The following is a 17,810-nucleotide window of genomic DNA, read 5'->3' on the forward strand; positions in this document are numbered from 1 at the left end:
AGAGCTAAGTAAGTCTTGGGAAATATTGAGACAGTATTTTCCAAATTTACTCAATTATAAAAATTATCTTTGAGGGAAGAGTAGGGGTTCTCCTTTGAAGATTCAGATGTAATTTTTCCTGTTGAATAGCTCCATCTGTTGCCCATGCTGCTCCTCCATGTTATATGGAAAAGTCACTACATTCTTGACTGGGTTGCCTTTTCAAAATCTAAACCAGTATGAAACTTTCAGCAGATCAGTGCTTTTATTTGAAAACTCTGGAATATTAAATCATTCATAAAAATCAATGTTGGTTCATTGACCCATGTCTGCAAGAAATCAGGCCACATCAAACTCAATAGTAAGATCCTATACATCAAAGATACCTTGTTTCTTTGGTTCTGCTTTCTGTTCCCTTTTTATTTTTCTTGAGGATCCCTTATGGAATCCTGTACTTTTATTGTAGAAAATTGTTCTTCTATTTTGTGTTAAAGTGAGTAGATATAAATAATATCAAATAAATAGGCTAATATAATTTTTGTGAACCTAAATAATTATTTTGTAATTACTCAGATGGTTGTACAAGAACTCACTAAATGGCCTAACTTTGCTCAGAAGTCTCCCTCAGAGGGCTTCTCTGTTCTCCACTAATGTTAACTTCATTTAAAGGTTTCTTTTTCTTTTATTGTAGGGATTTTATGGAGAAAGATTTGGAGAGGATGTGGTTGAAGTAATCAAGGACTCTAATCCTGTAGACAAGTGTAAATTAGATCCTAACAAGGTATGGTGGGTGAGACCGAATGCCACACAGGTGTAGCTCTGAGACCATGATTTTGTGGGAGAAGGACTAAATGATTTAACAGTGAGATATGAAGGCCTTTTTTTTTTTTTTTTTTTACCCCCAGGCATATATTCAGATAACCTATGTGGAGCCGTACTTCGACACATACGAGATGAAGGACAGAATCACCTATTTTGACAAAAACTATAATCTTCGCCGTTTCATGTACTGTACGCCCTTCACTTTGGACGGCCGTGCCCATGGGGAACTTCATGAACAATTCAAACGGAAGACCATTCTGACTACTTCTCATGCCTTTCCTTATATTAAGACAAGGGTCAATGTCACTCACAAAGAGGAGGTAAGTCCACAAACGAGAATAGGATTTGTGAAGCAAAGACATTGGAGCCGTGTGAGAACAGCGTGTCTGTAGTGTTACGTACCGCCTGTCACATGGCAGCATCCTAGAACTTTACCCATTTTTGAGTCATTAACTTTGGGTTCTTTTCTAAATCTCTAGTTTACCCTCAGCTTATGCTTTAAAAGGCTGGCTCCCCCCCACCCAATTTAGGGATCCAAAGTTTGGAATTCTATTATTAGAAAACAACTTATAGTTGGTCTCCACTTTTTAAAAAAATGATTATATATCAAGCTCATTGAATAGTTTTCAATCAGTACACTGACCTATTAGATGTTATTTCACCCAGATCATCTTAACTCCAATTGAAGTTGCTATTGAAGACATGCAGAAAAAGACCCAGGAGTTGGCATTTGCAACACATCAGGATCCAGCAGACCCCAAAATGCTTCAGATGGTTCTCCAGGGGTCTGTAGGCACAACAGTGAATCAGGTTAGTGCTTTTGCTGGTTCTCTGTGATGGCAGTCGTAAGTGGAATTGGGAATGATTTCCTGATTATGTTTCACAAAGGCCACAAGTGTCCGATCAAGTGGAAAAAGATAGGTGGGTTAGGAGTGCTTTGCAAAAGACACGAAGTATACATGAAAATAGACTGAAAAAAGAAACTTTTTAGTATAACTGCAGTTATTAAGGTTTTCATGCCTGCCCTCTGTACTGCCTGTATTTTTCTACCTATCTGTTCTTAAACATTCTATTAAGAAGGAACTGATTCACTTAAAATGGCCCTTCCTTTAAAACCTCATACTGAGGGGCGCCTGGGTGGCTCAGTCATTCAGCCTCTGCCTTCGGCTCAGATCATGATCCCAGGGTCCTGGGATCGAGCCCCGCATTGGGCTCCCTGCTCCATTGGAAGCCTGCTTCTCCCTCTCCTACTCCCCCTGCTTGCGTTCCCTCTCTCACTGTGTCTCTCTTTGTCAAAAAATAAACAAAATCTTTAAAAAACAAAAACCTCGTACTGAAAGAACGTGATCTAAAAAGATCTCGTTTTCAGAGCTCTGTTCATACATGTGAATGCCTGCTTCCTTAGATATTCCCTGATGTTCTTCTCCAGATCTCCTTCCCATTGAGTCATGAGGAGGAAATATGTGGAATCACTCTGAAAATTTTAATATATGTACATAAGATATTATTGTTTGGTGCTTTGTCATGTGCAGATTAGAAGCCATCCCTGTTTATCTCCTTGTAATGGGTTCATTCAGATTCTCTTGCTGATGATTAGGGAATATTCCAGGGTAAGGGAAAATCCAGAAAGGCTTCAAGTAAAAATTCATATTATATATCTTACCTATATTTTAGGTTAAAGAAACAAAGCCAAAAATTCCCCTACCAAAGCGGAAATAAATGTTTTAACACCTTTACCCCTAAAAACATACATGATTTGGGGGTTTTACTTCCAAATGATATAACCCTCACAAGGGATCATCTTTAACTTGCAGTGTTAGAACACATTTGGAATAGTGAGGGAAGCTATTTTAGCAGAATCAAGTATCTAATAACCAGTGGCTTGACGACTGTTTGCATCCAGGGTAAATTAAGGAATGTAAAAAGTACAAGGCAAAATGTATTGATAAATATAATAGTCAATCCTTGAACTCCTACTATATTTCTTTGAAAAATACTCAGCAATTTAATTACAGTACCTAAGCATATAGATTTGGCATTAGGAGAAGCTAAAAATAGTATGGCCAGAATCTGTCTGTGAGAAGGTTTTTTTGTATTTTGGTTTTTTTTTTAAAGATGGGTGTATTTATTTTAGAGGGAGAGAGAGTACACTCAAGGGTGAGGAGAGGCAGAGGGAGGGAGAGAGAGAGAAAATTTCAAGCAGACTCCCTGCTGAGCCCACAGCCGGACACGGGGTTCTGAGATCATGACCAGACTGGAAATGAAGAGTCAGACGTGTAACTGACTGAGCCACCCAAGTGCCCTGAGAAGTTTTAATATAGACATAGATATATCTGCATTACACTTAAATGCAGCCATCTCAGTGCTAAGAAAAAATCATTTGGGTAAATTCAACCTCTGATTTTAGAGAAGACAAAAACACACTTGTTTTATTTTCTTATTTTACAGGGGCCTTTGGAAGTTGCCCAGGTTTTTCTGTCTGAAATACCCAGTGACCCAAAGCTCTTCAGACATCATAATAAACTACGACTGTGCTTCAAAGATTTTACTAAAAGGTACTCAAGGCTTCCTGCGTAAAGACCCTCAAATTGAGAATGTCCAAACCACAGAATGGTGTAAGGGTCTTAAGGGACTCTTGAAAAGAGAAAATCTAGGAAGTGGCTCACAAAGAGGAACAGTTGGTGTATAACTTACTATTCCTTCAGGGTGTATACCTACCCCCTACCTCTAATAGTCTATATTGCCATATTTTTAAAGATTAGAAAAGCCTAGACTCAAAAATTTTTTAACATGAAACTATTAGACTAGTTAGCTGTTTAACCTGAGAGTTGTTATTTATTGTGAACCTTCAGTGTGAAAGTTTTTGCTTCCCTTCCCTCAGGAAACATACAAGCAGCAAACTTGGAAGCAGAAAATTTGTGTTCAAATCTTGTCTTTGTCATTGTGTGTCCTATTCCAGGTCATTTAATCTCTGTGATCATTTTCTAATCTATTAAATACGGATGATAATAATAATCTACTTCCCACAGGGAGGTTGTGCAAGTTAGATGAAATAATATATGGGTGTCTCAGGGTCCCCAGGACCACCCCCAGTTTTAATGATTTGCTAGGAGGACTCACAGGACTCCGCATATAGTTGTAGTCATGGCTGTGATTGATTTCTATGGAAAGGGACAAAGTAAAAACCCTCAAAGGGAAAAGGCACTGTGCGTGAAGTCTGGGGGGATCCAGGTATAGACTCTAGAATCCTCTTTCAGGGGGTTCACACAGGCGCTCCTGACACCTCCAGCCAAGAGCTGGGATGAGCGGGGATAGCGTGTGTGAAATGTTGTCTACCCAGAAGCTACTGAGTAGAGGGCCAAGATTGTTGTTGAGGGCTGTTCTTATAGGCCCCTACTGCCTGGCAGGTGCCAGAATTCTGAAAGCAGGTGTTCAGCATAAGCCATAACGTTTGTATAAATAGTGTAGGCACAGTGAGCCGCTCTTACCTTCTGGGAATGATTACCTCCCGAAATCCAAATTCCCAGCTGCTAAGCAAGGGCCAACGTTGCAAATAGGCCTTTGAAGGGTATTAGTCTCAGGCCTGCAGTTAACTCTTTTCTGCACAGATAATACTTGGCACAAAATAGGTGTTGGGCAAATATTAAATTTTGAAACAACAGGAAAAAAGTCATTTATCAACTTGAGACTGATTCCTGCTTTACCAACACTGTAAGCTTGACAGTAGAGGGAATGATTAATTTTACATGGTGATGCCAGGGAAGATTTCCCACAGAAGTCAACATTTGATATGGACCTTGAAGGATGGATATTAGTTTTTCAGGCAGAAATGAGGAGAAGGGTATACTAAATAGAAAAGGAAAAAAAACCCCAGCATGCGCAAAGTTCAGAGACTGTTCTGAGAAAAGTGAATAGTTTAATGAAGCTGGAACCATAGACTCTGTAAAGACAAGCAGTCAAATACTGGGTAAGTCGACTGGGTCTGGATCGTAAGAGAGCCTTGTGTACCATTCAGTAAATGACATGATGGTCACCTAACGAAGCGGCATCAGAACCCAGTCTTTGACTCCCTTTTATGGTTTCTCTTATTAAGTCATACACTGAACCAACTTTATCAGGGGTAGAAATAATTTCACATCAGTTTTGTCATCAGAAAATTACGAGGAATGCTAACATGTTCAAGTATTTTAAGATGGAATTTCCCCCGTTCTCATTGCAATAGCTATCATGAATTCCTATCAATTTCTCCTGCCTGAACATGATGACTGTCTTTTAAAAAGGCTTCAGAAAGCTTCATCGGAAATCTGAGATTCCAGAATCTGATTATTGTGCCAGACCACCTTCTAAGTTTGGTTTTAGGAGACAACAGGAAACATAGCTTCTCGTGTATGGAGTAGATGAACTGTGGTAGTAAAATAAAGAAATCTACTTTATACTTGTAGCATTGACTCATTTCTAGCATTAATTTTATTATTAGGGAAGTTTTGGATAACAACCAAAAATCCCCTGCTATCTGTGTGCCAGATGATCTTGGAACAATACATACTTCTTTAGGTCATAGACATTTAAGTATAGACAGTTACTTCTTTCCCTGCTGTTGTTTTGACTACATTTTAAGTCACATGTCCTCCTCCTTGTATATATTGATGATAAGGTGATCAATTTCTGTAGTCTGCTGGTCTCTAAGTATTACCACCAACTGTAGAGAAGGTTTTCTTAAATGACAGACAAAAAAAAAAAAAAACCCACTCCATAACATAAACCTTATCAAGAAAGTTACAGCCTTTTTTATTATTTATTATTTTGTTGGTCATGCTATCTTTTTTATTTATGTGTTACCTTTTATTTTTATATCAGTATGCATATATATTTATAAAACTCACAGTATACATATAATCTTTTTATTTTTCAATTAAAGTTAAAGCTTTCTAATGATTATATTATTTCATTAAATATTTGAATTTAAGTTTTTTTTTTAAGATTTTATTTATTTATTTGACCGAGGGAGAGACAGCGAGAGAGGGAACACAAGCAGGGGGAGTGGGAGAGGGAGAAGCAGGCTTCCCCGCTGAGCAGGGAGTCCGACGCGGGGCTCGATCCCAGGACCTGAGCCGAAGCAGACGCTTAACGACTGAGCCAGCCAGGCGCCCCTATTTGAATTTAAGTTGAATTTAAGTGTGGTGTGTTCACCAGTGCATTGGATCTTTTTTTTTTTTAAGTGTTTTTTGTTTTGTTTTGTTTTTAGTATAGTTGGCACAACAGTGCTACGTCAGTTTCCGGTGTACGACATAGTGATTCACCTTCCCCATATCTTATGCTGTGCTCACCACAAGTGTAGCTACTGTCATCATACACTATCACAGTACCATTGACTACATCCCCTATGCTGTGCCTTTTATGCCTGTGACCTACTCATTGCATAACTGGAAGCCTGTGTCTCCCAGTCCCCTTTACTTTTTCTGCCCATCTCCCTACCACACTTCTCTCTGGCAACCATTAGTTCTCTGTATTTATAGCTCTGATTCTGCTTTTTGTTTGTTCATTTGTTTTTTAGATTCCACATATAAGTGAAATCATGTGGTATTTGTCTTTCTCAGTCTGACTTATTTCACCTAGCATCATACCCTCTAGGTCCATTCATGTTGTCACAAATGGCAAGATGTCTTCTTTTATGGCTGTGTAATATTCCTGTGTGTGTGTGTGTGTCTCACATCTTCTTTATCTACTCATCTGTCAGTGGACACTTAGGTTGCTTCCATATCTTGGCTAATGTAAATAATGCTGCAGTAAACATAGGGATGCATGTGTCCTTTATAATTAATGTTTTCATTTTCTTTAGGCAAATACCCAATAGTGAAATTATTGGATCATATGGTGTTTCTGTTTTTAATTTTTTGAGGAGCCTCTACTATTTTCTACAGTGGCTGTGCCTCTTTTTTCCTTCTGTTAAAAATTTTAATCATGAAATGACTGAGCCGAAGTACATGAACATTTTTATTGGCCCTTAATATATCGTGCATTGCAAAAAGTTTCTAAGTATTAACAGTGCCAAGTATGCAAGTGTACTACTCTCAGTACACCTTGCTTTAAGTAATGCCATTTAGGTAGGATGTCTGTTGTTAATCAGTTTAAATGGTATGTTAGTTTGCTATTCATTTGTTAATCATTTATTCCTAAAAATAATTAACACCTTTGCATGTATTTACTTTTTATATTTTGGGGTTTATCTTTTAAAATTTGCTTTCATTAAATCTTGAATAGATTCAATATAGTATTTATAACATTTGCTATTAAAGAACGGGGAGAAAAAAATCATTACCCACCCTGCTTAAGAAATAGCATTCTCATTGCTTTGAGATCCCCTCCTCGTATGTTCTTCTCTGATAGCATCTCTCCTTTAGAGGTAACCACTATCATGAATTTCATATTATTTCCTTGTCTTTATCATTTTCTCATAAATGAGTGTATCCCTTAATAATACACTACTTCGTTTCATGTTTTTTGTATAAATGGACAGTGAGTATAATTCTGTGACTTGCTGTTTTCAGTGTTTGTGAGATATACCTATAATGTTGCTTTATTTTTATATATTGTATGAATATGCCATGATTTATTCATTTTTCTATTGGTGGATATTTGGTGGTTTCCTGTGTTTTTGTTTTTAGTTACAAAGAGTACTATTCAAATATCCCTCTATTTGTGAATTGACAAGAGATTTTCCAGGAGTTACATACCTAAGAGTAGTGTTGGTTCATAGGTTCAACTTCAACCAGATAATTCCACTTTTTTTCCCCAAATTGTGTAAGCCATTACACATAAAGGAGCTAGAAAAAGAAAAACAAAACCCCAAACCAGCAAAAAGAAAGGAAATAACAAAGATTAGAGCAGAGGTAAATGATACGGAAGCTAGAATAAACAATAGATCAATAAAACCAGGAGCTAATTCCTTGAAAAAATCAGAATTGATAAACTTTCACCCCAACTCAACAAAAAGAAAAAAGAGAGAGAGGACTCAAATAAGCAAAATCATAAATGAAGAGGACAAATAACAACCAACACCACAGAAATATAAACAATTACAAGAGACTGTGATAAATTGTGTGCCAACAATCTTGAAAGCATAGAAGAAATGGATAAATTCCTAGAAACACAAAATTGAAGCAGGAAGAAATAGAAAATTTGAACAGACTGATTACTAGCAATGAAATTGAATCCATAAAAACAAACAAAAAAAACCTCCCAACAAACAAAAGTCCAGGACCAGACGGCTTCACAGGTGAATTCTACCAAATATTTAAAGAGTCAATACCTCTTCTTCTCAAACTACTCCAGAAAATAGAAGAGGAAGGAAAACTTCCAAAATCATTCTATGAGGCCAGTATTATCCTGATACTAAAACCAGATAAAAACACCACAAAAAAAGAGAAGCACAGGCCAATATCCCTTATGAACATAGATGCAAAAATCCTCAACAAAATAGCAAACCGAATCCAACAATACTGTTTAAAAAAAAAATCATTCACCACAATCAGGTGGGATTTATTCCTGGGATGCAAGGGTGGTTTAGCATTCTCAAATCAGTCAACATGATACATCACGTTGATGAGAGAGGATAAAAACTATAGGATCATTTCAATAGGTACAGAAGTATTTGACAAAGTACAACATCCATTCATGATAAAAACCCTCAACAAAGTAGGTCTAGAGTGAACAAACATACCTCAACATAATAAATTGGTAAGGAAGAAGTAAAACTTTATTTGCAGATGACATGATACTATATATAGAAAACCCTAACAATTCCACCAAAACCTACTAGAACCAATAAACAAATTCAGTGAAGTTTCAGAGTACAGAATCAATGTACAGAACTCTCTTGCATTTTTATACATTAATAATGAAGCAGCAGAAAGATATTAAGAAAGCAATCCCATTTACAGTTGCACCAAAAATAATAAAATACCTCGGAATAAACCAAAGAGGTGAAAGACCTATACTCTGAAAACTATAAAACATTGATGAAAGAAATTGAAGATGACACAAAGAAATGGAAAGATGAAATGATCATGGAAGCACACACACACAAAAATTGCTACCCAAAGCATTTTACAGATATAATGCAATCTCTGTCAAAATACCAACAGTATTTTTTTTTAAGTTTTATTAAGTAATCTCTGCACCCATTATGGGCCTTGAACTCATGACCTCGAGATCAAGAGTTGCTCACTTTTCCAACCCACCAACAGCATTTTTCTCAGAACTACAACAAATAATCCTAAAATTTGGGGCGCCTGGGTGGCTCAGTTGGTTAAGCAGCTGCCTTGGGCTCAGGTCATGATCCTGGAGTCCCGGGATTGAGTCCCGCATCGGGCTCCCTGCTCGGCGAGGGGCCTGCTTCTCCCTCTAACCCTCCCTGTTCTCATGTACTCTCTCTCTCTCTCATTCTCACTCTCTCAAAAAAATAAAATCTAGAAAAAAAAATAATCCTAAAATTTGTATGGAACAACAAAAGACCCCAAATAGCCAAAGCAATCTTGAAAAAAGAAAAAACTGGAGGTATCACAATTCTAGACTTAAGTTATATTACAATGCTGTAGTAATCAGAAGAGTATGGGACTGGCACAAAAGTAAATACTTAGATCAGTGGAACAGAATAGAAGATGCAGAAATAGGGGCGCCTGGGTGGCTCAGTTGGTTAAGCGACTGCCTTCAGCTCAGGTCATGATCCCGGAGTCCCGGGATTGAGTCCCACATCAGGTTCCCGGCTCAGCGGGGAGCCTGCTTCTCCCTCTGACCCTCTCCCCCCTCATGCTGTTTCTCTCTCTCCCTCTCTCAAATAAATAAATAAAATCTTTAAAAAAAAAAAAAATCCCGAAATAATCCCACAATTATATGGTTAATTTGTCTTCAACAAAGGAGGAAAGAATATGCCATGGAAAAAAGTCAACAAATGGCATTGGGAACACCCAACAGCTATATGCTAAAGAATGAAATGGGACCACTTTCACCACACACAAAAATAAACTCAAAATGGATTAAAGACTTAAATGTGAGACCCAAAACCATAAAAATCCTAGAAGAGTACAGACAGTAATTTCTTTGACATCACAGCAGCGTTTTTCTAGATAGGTCTCCTAAAAGCAAGGGAAATAAACTACCAGGGCCACATTAAAATTAAATGCTTCTGCACAGCAAAGAAAAGAATAAAAACTAAAAGGCAACCTGTGGAATCAAAGAAGATATTTGCAAATGACATGTGATAAAGGGTTAATATCCAAAATATATAAAGAAATGATACAACTCAACACCCAAAAAATAAATAATCCAATTAAAAAATGGGCAGAAGACATGAACAGACATTTCTCCACTAAGAAGACATCCAGATGGCCTACAGACACATGAAAGGATGTTCATCACCACCATCAGGGAAACGCAAATCAAGACTACACCTCACACCTGTCAGAATGGCTAAAATCAACAACAAAAGAAACAACAGGCGTTTGCCATGATGTGGAGAAAAAGGAACTCTTGTGCATTACTGATGGGAAGGCAAACTGTTGCAGCCATTTTGGAAAACAGTACGGAAAACAGTATTCCTCATAAAGTTAAAAATAGAACTACCCTATGATGCATTAATTTGGGTATTTACCCAAAAGATACAAAAACACTAATTCAAAGGTATACATGTACTCCTATGTTTAACGCAGCATTATTTACAATAGCCAAATTATGGAAGCAGCCCAAATGCCCATAGATAGATGGAATGGATAAAGAAGTGGTGGTGTACACACACACACACACACACACACACACACACACACTGGAATATTACTCAGCCATAAAAAAGAATGAAATCTTGCCATTTGCAACAACATGGATGGAGCTAGAGAGTATAACGCTGAGAAATAAGTCTGTCAGAGAAAGACACATGCCATGTGATTTCACTCATATGTGGGATTTAAGAAACAAAACCAATAAGCAAAGGAAAAAAAAAAAGAGGGAGACAGGCAAACCAAGAAACATTCTTAATTATAGAGAACAAACTGATGGTTACCAGAGCGGAGGAGGATTAAAGAGTACATTTATCATGATCAGCACTAAGTAATGTGTAGACTATGTCGAATCACTATATTGTACACCTGAAACCAGTATAAAACTGTATGTTAACTACCCTGGAATTAAAATTAAAAACTTTTAAGAACTTAAAAACAAAATGTTAAGACAAATTTAAATTTCACCAGTAATGTTTGAGAGTTCCTCTTGCTATTTAACTACACTTAGTATTGTCTGACAGTTTAACTTTTACCAGTTTGATGGGTGTGAAATGATATGGGATTATGGATTAAATTTGCATTTCTCTTTTTCAAAGAGGCCGAATATCTTGTCATGTGTTTGTTAGCCATTTCACCTTCCTCTCTGTAAAGTTACATGTTCAAGTCTTTTGCCATTTTCCTATTGGATTCTTTTTCCTTACTGATTTCTGAGTATTTACATAATCTCGATATATACTTTATTATTTGTAAGTATCACAAATATCTTCTCTGAATTTGGGGCTTACCACCTTTTTTTTTTTTTTAAAGAAGTTCTTTAATGTAGCTCAAGGATTGAGTCTTTTCTTTATGACTACTGCTTTTTGTATCTTAAATTAACTTTTTCGCTGAGGTGATAGTATTTTTTATTTTATTTTTAGATTGATTTGTTTGACAGAGAGAGAGCACACGCACAAGCAGGAGGAACAGCAGAGGGAGAGGGAGAAGCAGAGTCTTTGCTGAGTGGGGAGCCTGATATGGGGTTCGATTCCAGGAGGACCCAGGGATCATGACCCTTAGCTGAAGGCAGACGCTTAACTGACTGAGCCACCCAGGTGCCCCGGTCATAGTAGTATTCTATATTGACTTCTAAAACCCAATATAATGGTTTCTCTAAAACTCAGTGTAGGGTAGGGGCACCTGGGTGGCTCAGTTGTTTGAACTTCTGCCTTCAGTTCAGGTCGTGATCCCAGCCCCATGTTGGGCTCTCTGCTCAGTGGGGAGCCTGCTTCTTCCTCTCCCTCTGCCTACCACTCTGCCTACTTGTGCTCTCTCTGTCAAAGAAATAAATAAAATCTTAAAAAAAAAAAAAAACAATGTAGGCTAAAAACGGGAAGAAGGCAAAAATGGCTTTTTTATTTTTATTTTAAATCCACTTGCATTTGATTTTTGAGTGGTTCAAGAAAGGGATTAGTTTTTTTTGTCCATTCTGATGATTGGTGATTATCTTGATACCGTTTATTATGTGGCATGAATTGGGGTCAGATTTCTTTTCCCTATGGATATCCAGTTGACACAGCACCACTTATTTCAAAAATTGCCCTTTCTCTTCTGCTTTGCGGTATTATTATAAATCAGGTGCTCGTGTTGGTATGCATCTGTTTCTGTGATCTTTATTATCTTCCATTGTTCTGTTTCTCCTTGAGCCAATATCATGCTCTCTTAATTACTGCAGCTTTGTAATAAACTTTGATATCTGGTAGAGCAATTTCTCTCACCTTTTGTTCAAGGACTATTTTGGACCCTTTTCCTTTTGATATAAATTATAGAATCAATTTGTCTTTCCCTCCACCTCCCTACCCCCCTAAAACTAATAACCTGAATCTGTAGATAAGTTGGCAGAGAGTTGGAACTTCTACTTTAGAACTTGACTCTTCCAGTCCCTGAGTATGACCTAGTTCTCATTTACTTAGATGTTTTCTTAATATTTTGATTTTCTGTAAAGGCCTTATATATCTTGATTTTATTCCTTGGTATTTCATACTTTTATGCTTTTGTTAATGGTATCTTTTAGAATTATATTTTGTTTGCTGGCATACAGAATGCAGTTGAATTTTATATTTTTACAAGAAGATATTGCCAAACTCGTTAATTCTAATAATTTATCTGTAGAACCTTTTTTAATTTTTACAGTGATGTTTAGAAGCTCCAGTACTATGTTATTCTGAATAGCAGTATGATAGAGGATATCACTTTCTTGTTCCTGATCTAAAAGGACAAAATGCTCACCATTTGAGTATAGTGTTTTCTTCAGGTTTTTTGTAGATACTTTTAATTAGGTTAAAGAAGTTCCCACCTATTTGTTGTTATGCTGAATTTTCATCATGACAAATTTTAGAATGTTATCAAAGGTGTGTGTGTGTGGTATTGGTACAACAGTTTCCTATTGTCTTGTTTAGGAGTTTTGCAACTGTGTTTATGGGTGAGATTAAATTACACTTTTTTCTTTATAGTCCCATTAGGTTTTGGTATCCCAACCTTGAAATAGGAGTTGGAAACTCTTCTCAGAAATGTTTTTTTTCCCCTCTATACTGTAGAATAATTGTGTTACATTGGGATTACCTATCCTTAGAATGTTTAGAATTTGCAGATTGTTGTTTTTTGTGTGGAAAGATTGTGACTTGACTTCGAGTTCTGTTAAGTTGCTTAGCTCTTCACTTCTAGCTTTTTTTAAAAAAATATATAAGCCTTTAAGACTGTACATTTTCTTCTGAACATCACTTAGCTGCAGTTCTGCAACTATTGATATGGGTACATTGTTTAACATGCTACGTTGCTCTTTTAGGGTCCAGGTTTTCTTCTTAAATATCTGAATAAATTGGACAAAGGATTGTAATCAAGGACTATTCATTTAAGCACCTTATTTGAACACTGGCAAACCACTGTGCCAGATGCCATTGTTCCTGCATAAGTGAATAGGGTTAAAAAGTCTAGTGGTGGTATGTGGAAAAATGGCTTAAGATTTAACATTAAAAATACACAATATTCAATTAAATTAAGACTGTTGGTGAATGTTAGAGTGTAAAAGAACTCAAGTTGATCATCTGTTCCCTGCCTTACCCCCAGTGCAAGAGAGACATTGAACCGAAAAATTGAATGACATCATCATGGTAAATATGTGTTAATAGCATCAGGCTCTCAAACTATGCCAGAGAAATCTTTTGGTAACATACTGTTTTCCCTAGGTGTGAGGATGCCTTAAGAAAAAATAAAAGCTTAATTGGGCCAGATCAAAAGGAATATCAAAGGGAACTGGAGAGAAACTATCATCGCCTTAAAGAGGCCTTACAGCCTCTGATAAACAGAAAGATCCCGCAGTTATACAAGGCAGTATTACCTGTCACCTGCCACAGGTATGCTCATTTTTGTCTGTTATTTTGGGTCTCTGCAGGAAAATGAAATCTGCTTGGTTTAATAATAATGAATTAGTGTAACTTTTATTACATGGTTTCAGATACTGTCTCTTAAAACCTAACAAGTTCAACTAGCCTATTATGAATAACCCTATTATCAATCAGCCTTCAAGACAGAAGTCAGTTCTTTCTGTAATTTGAGAATAATAAAGTTGTGTTAAATACACATTCTAATCAAGACACAACATGTAAGTCTGGCCTCCTAAAACTATTTCTTTTAAAGTCCTGTCACACTTTATTTGTATGGGAGAATTTACTAGAATGTATCAGGAGCCAGATATTCATTTTCCTCAGCCCTAACAGTAAATAGTATTAGAGTATATTCTTCTAGATTTGTATTAAAGCAGGCAACCCCATTGAATATCAAGAGGGCTTCAGTATTTTTCTCCACTAATTGTGACAAATAAAACAATACTTACCTTTAAGAGGTTGTTACAGAAATTAAATTTTAGGCATGTAAAGTTCCAAGCAGCGTTTTAACATTTTACTTTAGCACCTGAATTCTGGAGAGGTCATGATAACTACTGAACATTAACTGCCCTTTTTTTGCATATTGAAATCCAAATATACGTACAACCATTGAGTATTTTACCACCCTTTTCTTTGAACTAGCAACAGTAAAGCTATTAAATTGTACTTAATTGTACTTAATTCTTACAAATGGATTATTTTATAAAATAATAATTTGAAATTTTCTTAATTTCTAATATGGTAAATGTCACTTTGAATCCACATAAACAAAAGCTTCCCGGGGTCCTCAGTTTTTAAGTGTAAAAAGGATCTAAAACCCAAGAGTTTGAGAACTGCTGAATTCTTAGGATTTAAAATTTTAAATAAGCAGCACCTGCCTTTTCCCTTTTAATAATCACAAATCTTTTCTTGAAATCTCTCCTATTATCCCTTTGCTCCTGTTTTATCACAATACCTAATACGCCTATTGGACAAATGAATAAATGATCAATGCACTTGGCAAAGTGGTTACTGTAATATACTTTTAATCTATAAAACTAGAATATATAAGGCAGAATGTATAGGATGAACATGTAACTTGAAAGTTAAGAACTTTGATGGCAAAAACATTTTCAGTTTTTGATGGCAAACTTTGAGCTAGCTCTGGCAGAAAAAAAGTACGTAAAGCGTATTTTAAAGGAATATGCAAAAATTGTTTACTTATAATTATATCCTTTCATTTTTCTCCCCAGAGATTCCTTTAGTCGGATGAGCCTGCGCAAAATGGATCTTTAAAATAAATGCACTTGTCTTATTCATTTGAAGAGAGCCATGTATTCAACACTGAGTATGAAAAGAAGATTTATTGAAAAAGACAACTTGGGGCTTAATTCTGGAAATTCTGGCATTAATTTACTACTCATTGAAGAACGCAGTGGCCAAAACAGTATCAAAAGTAGATCACTGAAGTTTGAGAATCATGGCCATGGTTTCTCATGTTCTGGTAATATGCTGTTATCTTTTTTTAAGACTCAAAAGTAATGACTCACTATACATTTACTATTATTTATACCATAGCTAATGTTAAATTTATTTACTTTAAGTTTGTATTTTTTAATTTATATTACCATTTATAGATTCATTTTGGAACCATTTTAAATGTAGTAATGCTTATTTTAAAGGTACTATTAAATATGTGAACGTTTACACTAATTTTACCGAGTGAGACTTTAAAAATTTTTGTTGACAAAAGCAGAGAATCTTGAATTAAGAACTAGTTCCAAAACTAGCAAAGTTCTAAAAATGAAAATTGACATTGTACGGGCCAAAGAGCCCCAAATTAAATAAATGAATAAATGGGTAGTAGATAGATACTGGTAACTGGTTTGTGAAGTCTTAAAACAGGTTTCTAAGGTATTTTCCATTTAGAAACCAAAGAAAGGGATTCAGGATAAACTGCAGAGTAATTTTACCTAACTAAACTTTTGTCTGTAAGTAACAATTGAATACTGGGATAGCTGCTACCAGTCACAGTAGCTTAATCTTTGACTCTCAATCTTGTTACACTGATAGTAGTATGAACTTCATGACTCTCAGCAACTAAAGTGAATGATTCCTATGTTTCAGATTAAACAAGCCAGTCATTTTATGAGTTTGGTCATCTAAACTGGAAAACTAGAAATCTGCTTTAGAGCTATCTTACATCACCACAAAAATGACACTGAGAAGCTGGTGTTCGATTTTAATCTACCAGTTGAATGAAAAGTTTTATTTTTTAACGCTTGTATAGACTTTATAAAGTATATGTAAAAGATAAAATTAGCTGTTTTAATTGAAATTAAGAACTAATTTAAAATAACTTTGACATGAAAAACTAAGGCAAAAATCTTTTTGAAAATATTTATTCCAATTACTTGGCAAGTTTATCCAAGAAACTACGTATTAATGATTTTTGGAAGTGTTTTCAACAATTTTTTTTGTGTGTAGTAATATAGCTTATAGAAAGGCATCATTTTTAAGCTGTCCCTTTGATCTATTGACCAGTGACATGAATCACTTAAAAACTGATTAAATATGGTGCCTTCATTCTGTAGTTGATGTTGAAACAAGATCTCAAAAATACCTGCTTTTCCTGAGACCATAGGGGATGGTTGATCTCCTTTCTCCAGCCTACCTTTATAACTGGCACTATTATGTCAAATTCATCTTACCTACATCAATTCAAAGACTGAATCACAAAAAGATTTTTCAGATGAGTCAACAGTGTTGGACCAGAAGGGCTGAGGAGTCAGAAAGGCATAACCTCAAAAACTTGGGGACAGAGGATCCACATGAACAATAAGGAAAGACAAGGAGTCAAGAATGGAAATTCATTAAACAAAAATAAGGTAACAAGTACTCTCTCCTCTTTAGGGCAAGGGATGGGGGAGGTGTACTTAAGGGAGAGAATATTAAGTAATCCCTAGGTCATTACTCATTAGATTATATTACGTAAGAGCTTGGAATAGTTCACATAAATCTCAGTGACAGTATCAAAAACTCTAGAATTTATATAATTATGATTTAATTACCATGCAATACTGTTTTCTGACTTGAATAAAAACAGGCTTCCTCTGAGAACAATGGTATAATACTAAACACTTCCTTAATTCCCACATACTTCAGTTTTCTTAAAACATAAACTTTCTCATATCAAGAATCTATACCAAGTTCTTAACATTGGCTGTCTCTTGAGTATGAGGCCCAGGCTCTATCCTAAAAGTACTCCATCAGAAGCTTATGAGTAGTGTTCAGGGCTGTTGCATTTTAAAAGTTCCATTAATGATTCTTTCTCTATCAGAAACGGGCTGTTTCTTTTTAAAAGTTCGATTAGTGATTCTGAATGTAGAATGAAGTGAGGACCGTGATGTTTTATATCACACCATCTTGTGGAAGAATATATATTAGACATGATTTAACTGTGTGATTAATTTATTAGTTGACAGGTACTCTTGTTGAAATGGGGGTATAAAAGTGTTATTCTAATAGCATTTATATATTCTTTAGGTAATTGATCATTTACCAATTTAATATACATTTAGAATGAAAATTTAACCACATTTTTGTGTGTGCACAAAGCATCATCTTTACAGATTCTGTAAAGTTATGTCTACTTTAAAGGACAACTAGAATGCAACAATTTTTACTATAAACTTTTAAGTATGACACCGTGGATGGACTAAGCAGTTTCTATTCGAAAAGTCTCTTCACCTCCAACTCTCACAGTATTATTAAAGGTAATTATGCATGTTTATTCTCTTCTAGGTTTGTGTGTGTATGTATATATATATTATACATA

General features: G+C 35.8%; 1 protein-coding gene across 1 annotated transcript in view; it reads left to right on the forward strand.

Moving 5' to 3' along the window:
• DOCK7 (dedicator of cytokinesis 7) overlaps positions 1–15,603 on the forward strand; it is a 217,923-nt gene extending 202,320 nt beyond the window's left edge. Inside the window, exons 43-48 of the mRNA XM_028106855.2 lie at positions 671–760; positions 885–1,121; positions 1,468–1,611; positions 3,250–3,356; positions 13,796–13,963; positions 15,226–15,603. Coding sequence (XP_027962656.1) covers positions 671–760; positions 885–1,121; positions 1,468–1,611; positions 3,250–3,356; positions 13,796–13,963; positions 15,226–15,268 — 789 coding nt within the window. The 3' untranslated portion in view covers positions 15,269–15,603. The remainder of the gene's footprint in view (positions 1–670; positions 761–884; positions 1,122–1,467; positions 1,612–3,249; positions 3,357–13,795; positions 13,964–15,225) is intronic.
• The last annotated feature ends 2,207 nt before the right edge of the window (positions 15,604–17,810 follow it).

Source organism: Eumetopias jubatus, unplaced genomic scaffold (genome assembly GCF_037043125.1).
Source record: "Eumetopias jubatus isolate StellerSeaLion01/CBP00866 unplaced genomic scaffold, mEumJub1_p1.0 scaffold_4, whole genome shotgun sequence".
NCBI classification, from domain to species: Eukaryota; Metazoa; Chordata; class Mammalia; order Carnivora; family Otariidae; genus Eumetopias; species Eumetopias jubatus.